A 5,406-nucleotide genomic window follows, 5' to 3' on the forward strand; every position below is an offset into this window, starting at 1 on the left:
GGGGTTGCCCTTGGAAAGTTACTGACTCCAAACTTCTATGTAGAAATAATGGCACAGAAAATCAGAAAGGGGGTACTTGATTTGTAGAATACCACTGAGCACCCAGGCTTGTGCAACTCTGAAATAAATAATATCTCTCTCTTGAGTATGTATTTATTGTCCTGTTACACACCAGGTAATAAATCCGATTTTGTGCACAGCACTGAGGACGAAAGGGGAAGAGGACCTGAGAGTCCTTTTCCTTTTGGCAGCAGCAAAGAATCTAGGGGTGCTGGTTGTACATGAGCCAGCAAAATATGAGCCAACAGTGTGCCCAGATGGTCAAGAAGACCAATGGYACCCTGGCCTGGATGAGAAATAGTGTAGCCAGCAGGAACAGGGAAAGGATTGCCCCTCTGTAATCAGCACTGGTGAGGCCACACCTTGACTGYTGYGTCCAGTTCTGGGCCACTCAATTCAGGAAGGACATTGAGGAACTGGAGGAAGTCTAGAAAAGGGAAAGGAAGCTGGTGAAGGGTCTGGAGCACAAGTATTATCARAGGTGGCTGAGGAAGCTGATGTTGTTTAGCCTGGAGAAAAGAGGCTCAGAGGAGACCTTGTCACTCTCTACCTGATCAGACATAGGAATGGGTTGCYCAGGGAGGTGGTGSAGGTTGGARGGTGGAACCACCCCTGGAGGTTTTTAAGGGAAGGAAGGCTCAACATGGCACTTAGTGCCAATGGTCTAGCTGACAACGTGGTGTTCSGTCAGAGGTTGGAGTCGACGATTTCAAAGGATTTTACCAACCTTATTCTGTGATTCTGAGGTAAAACACCAACTGACCTCCCATGAACTCCGACCTCAGTAAAAAAAATTAACCCGTGAAGCAGAACTTTTGATCATGCTTTCACCAGCCAGAACACAACACTCGTAGCCGCGCCTAAATCCCCTCCCTTCCGCCGGCACCCCGAAATTTGCGGCCACGAACGCCTAACACTCCCGCTCCCGTTCCCACTCCCCTCCCGGCCCGTCTCCGCCCCGCCCCGTCCGGCCCGGCCCAGGCCCGGCGGATATGAGCTCACAGCGCGCCGCCCGGAACTAGCGGGGCGGGGCGGGGCGGGGCGGGTGTTTCTGCGGCGGCGGCGGCGGCTATGGCGGGGAAGGCGGCGGCGGGCGAGCCCCTGGGGCGGACGGCGGAAGAGGCGGCCTGGGCGGAGACGCTGCGCGGGGCCTGCGAGCCCGAGCACCACTGGCGATACCGCCGGGAGTTCCTGCTGCGCAATGTGGGGGAGCTGCCGGCGGCGGGCAGCGCCCAGCTGCAGCGCCTGGTGTCCCTCTCCATGGTGTGGGCCAACCACGTCTTCCTGGGATGCCGGTGAGTTCAGCGGGACCCGCCGGATGAAAGGGGGGCGGCGCGGCACGACCGTCTGACGAAGCCACTTCCCTTCTTGTCGCCCCTCCAGGTACCCGCCGCAGGTCATGGAGAAGGCGCTGGAAATGGCCGAAGGCATCCAAGTGACCGACGCGCCTGTCCGCACCACGAGAGACGAACTGGTTGCCAAGGTGAAGAAAAGAGGCATATCAAGTAGCAATGGTTAGCAGATCATAGCTGTGACAATACATAGGAGTCTAGAAAATGCTTGTTTTGAATGTTCTCGGTTTGCCTCGGGCGTAGAAAGTAGTCAAAATAATTTACTTTTAAAACTCCCGTTAATTGTTTCCTCTGTCTGTGCTATTTTTTTTCTACTATAATGTCTCTTAAAATGGGCATAATGTGTATGTAGTTCTTTGGTAATGTAGAGCTGTTGTTTTAAATTTTTACGACCGGTGCACTGTAAGCTGATTGTGCGTTTCAGTGTGAGCTGCTGTACTCCAGCTTAAATACGTCCTTGTTACTTTGCTGCCTGAGAAACAGAATTTCTTAAAGAAATTCTCAGACTGATGTTTTAAGAATGTTTTTATGATATTAGTGGACAAAATACACTTCATTTATTTTTAGGTCAGATAGCCCATTTAATGTAYGTTGGGCACTTTGGGTTTGGACTTCAAGAATATATACTTGCCTGCAGGTCCCAAACCAATATCTGAAATCTCACATGAGTATTTTCAGGATTTTGTCAAAAAAAAAATCTGAAATAAGTTAATATTTTAAATGACAATTCAGAGGTGTATTGCTAATATATGCTCTTTAAATTCACAGAGATGATTGCTAGAAGGTTTTAGATGATTTCTCTCTACATGGATATTTCATAGCGCAGAAATCAAAGAGGATCACATATTTTACTTGTTTTGCAGAAGGGGTAGAGGAGCCCTGCAAGAGACAAGCTGTTGAGAAAAGCAGAGAATCTAAGGCTGGAAAGGATGTGAAAACAACCAAGGCAGAAGGCGTGAAGGAAACAGAGAGGACATTGCCGAAAAAGCAGGAAAAAGGTACTAGCAAAGGTTCAGAAACTTCCCAGTCAACATGCAGTTCAGATCAAGAAATGGTCACAGTCACAGACATGGAAACAGAAGGAAAACCTGCTAATACTGAAAGTACTGCTGAGCAAAAGCCACCTTCATCTGAAAAAGAGACAGGAAAGAAGCCTTGCTCAAGCCCACCTAGGGAAAGCAAATGTGAGAATATGCCATCACCTGAAAAGAAAACTACAGTAAGTGTAGCACCACTGGCTGCTGAGAGCACCCCTCAGCCAGAGGCAGTAGTGGCAGCACTGCCACCAGCTGCCCAAAACACCCCACAGGCAGCAGTGGTAGCAGCGGCAGTACCATCAACATCGAAGAGCACCCCACAGGCAGCAGTGGTAGCAGCAGCAGTGCCACCAGCTGCCAAGAGCACCCCACAAGCAGCAGCGGTAGCAGCAACAGTGCCGCTGACCACCAAGAGCACCCCACAGGTGCCAGCAGTGCCACCAACCACCAAGAACACCCCGCAAGCAAGTGCTGCGTTGCTGTCTTCCAAAGCCCAAGTGAGTGCCCCAGCATCAGTGTCCAAGAGCGGTGCTCAGGTGAGCAGCTCACTGCTTCTGGCCCCCAAGAGTGGCACTCAGGTGGGCACCTCGCTGCTGCTGGCCTCCAAGGGCACTGCTAAGGTGGGCTCCCCACTCCTGGCCTCTAAGAGCAGTGCAGAGGTGGCTGCCTCGTTGCTGGCTGCTCGGAGTGGCACACAGCCAGGATCATCTCTGCTCGCTTCCAAGAGCAGTGCCCAGGTGGCTGCTTCACTGCTGGCAGCTCGGAGCGTAGCTCAGCAGGGGCCCTCCCGGGGTGGAGCTCAGGCAGGTGCCTCCTTGCTGGTTTCCAAGGGTGGCTTGCAGGCAGGCGACAGCCCTGCGAAGGCTTTGTGCAAACCGCTAACCAGTGAAGATGCTAAGGAAAGACAACCTTTTTTCAACAGACTCTACAAAGCTGTAGCCTGGAAACTGGTTGCTGTTGGAGGCTTCAGTCCTAATGTAAATCATGCAGAACTTCTAAATTCATCTATTCAGTCTGTAAAAGCTACATTAGATGTTGCTTTTGTTCCCCTGAAGGAACTTGCAGACTTGCCTCAAAATAAAAGCTCTCTAGAAAATATCGTTTGTGAACTGAGGTGCAAGTCTGTCTACTTGGGTACTGGCTGTGGTAAAAGTATGGAAAATGCCAAAGCAGTAGCTTCAAGAGAAGCTTTGAAATTATTCCTCAAGAAGAAAGTTATTGTGAAGATATGTAAAAGAAAATACAAAGGTAGTGAAATTGAAGATTTGGTGCTTCTGGATGAAGAGTCGAAACCTTCAAATTTGCCGCCAGCTTTAAGAAATCCTCGTGAGATCTTGTAGGGGAGAATCACTGTACTGTGTATAGTATTTCAACACAAGGACTGAAGGTTAATTTTGTACTTTGAAAATGTAGGCTTCCAGATATTTTGTATTTCTTTCTCAGTTTTGCAAGACAATGATAGTTCTTTCACTTGGTAGCAATTGTATAAAACTTGTTAGAGATGACAAGTGCGCATTTAAAGGTATTGCCTTAATATACAGCACACTAGTGTGCTGTTGTGTTTGCAGAATAGTCTACCTAACTCTTCTATTTTTAATTAAACTATTAAGATACAATTTGCTGTTGAAAATCTGACATTTTTGTAATTCTTACAATTTGATGGTAGTGTGCTCAATTGTCTACCATATCTTTTCTAGCCACGTAGAAGTGTGTACATAGGGACCATAATACTTGAATAATTGAAAGTTGTTTAAAAATTTCATTCAAAAAGTTGAATCATCTGTTTCAGGCTTGTTGCTCATAATGTTTACTGTTGTTCATACTAGGAGAGAAAATAGTTGGTTGACTATTTTTATGGGATGTTTTCATAACACTTGCAATGTAAGTGACATCCTGGTCCCATTTAACATTATACTATCAGGTTAGAGCCMATTTAATATCACACTGGCAAATTAGCAGTTAGCAGTCAAGTCACAGCTATTTTGGCCACCAAAACTGTAAGCAGAGTTAATTTATATGGTGAGGTATCATTTACAGTTTTGTTTGGTGTTTTTTGTTTTTCAAATAAACATGGATTTCTTTACTAAGTATATTTTGACCACTACTAAAACAATAAAAACTCTGGGATAAACTTTTATAGTACTTTGGTTTTGGCTACAAAATATTCCAGCCATTTCAATAACATTGCAGCAGCTTCAGAAAAGCTTTACTTTGAGTGGCTTCGAAGTGTAATCCCACACAGATGGATTGGTTTCTTTAGATGTGTAGCTGAAATAATGTAAAACTGATAGAGTGGACCTACAGAATATCAATTTCTACTTTTGTAACACCAAATAAGCAAAATTAAGATGCTGCTGTCTGCTGGAGACAGTGAGTGTATTGTAAAGCACTCATTCTACTGAAGCCCTCTCTTTGCTACGTTTTTTTTACTCCCTGTACGGAATAGTTTGAGGCAAAGACAGTGGGAGATTACCTTTTATTTTCAATGTTGCTGAAGTACCTGCACAAACTGCATGCTTTGGTATATTGGATAATGACATGTAATTGTAAAAACATAATGTCTTCAGTGCTATTTTGAATKAATCTTATCCTATTACAGTAGTTAGCATCATTTAGTGGCGTCCTTATGCGTGACTGATCAATCCAGTGATCAAGTGCTACAGAAATGAAAATGAATAGGAATTCTGGGATCTCAGTAGTACATACATCCACTTCAAATTATTTTGTGATTTTTGGGACTAAACCACAGTGGTGTTTATGCTGTACCCTGTGTGATTTTGAACAGCAGTGGCTGTCCAGTCTATAGCACCAGGAGTCTGCAAGGCGCTCACATTTGCCGAGGGCTGTTTGAGAATTTCCTCCATCTGACCCCTGTGCTTCTGTGCCCTTGGTTGCCCTTCGCCCTAGTTAGATTTCTCAGGAGTTCCCCCTTGCCGTTCCTGGAGCACCACCCGATG

At 46.2% G+C, this 5,406-nt stretch overlaps 1 protein-coding gene across 2 annotated transcripts; it reads left to right on the top strand.

Annotated features, from left to right (window-relative positions):
* The first annotated feature begins 1,110 nt into the window (after positions 1–1,110).
* On the top strand, positions 1,111–4,536 carry CDKN2AIP (CDKN2A interacting protein). Of its 2 annotated transcripts, none has more exons than XM_057370173.1 (3): positions 1,111–1,355; positions 1,444–1,574; positions 2,276–4,536. In XM_057370173.1, exons 1-3 carry the CDS (start codon positions 1,132–1,134, stop codon positions 3,787–3,789), a joined length of 1,869 nt encoding a protein of 622 aa, XP_057226156.1. In that variant the 5' UTR covers positions 1,111–1,131; the 3' UTR covers positions 3,790–4,536. The 2 variants fall into 2 exon arrangements, with proteins under 2 accessions (XP_057226156.1, XP_057226157.1); XM_057370174.1 differs by having other exon boundaries at positions 1,297–1,355; positions 1,444–1,543.
* The last annotated feature ends 870 nt before the right edge of the window (positions 4,537–5,406 follow it).

The sequence above is a fragment of the Malurus melanocephalus genome, unplaced genomic scaffold (genome assembly GCF_030028575.1).
Source record: "Malurus melanocephalus ecotype Western Australia unplaced genomic scaffold, MMel_1.1 scaffold_121, whole genome shotgun sequence".
Taxonomy (NCBI): domain Eukaryota; kingdom Metazoa; phylum Chordata; class Aves; order Passeriformes; family Maluridae; genus Malurus; species Malurus melanocephalus.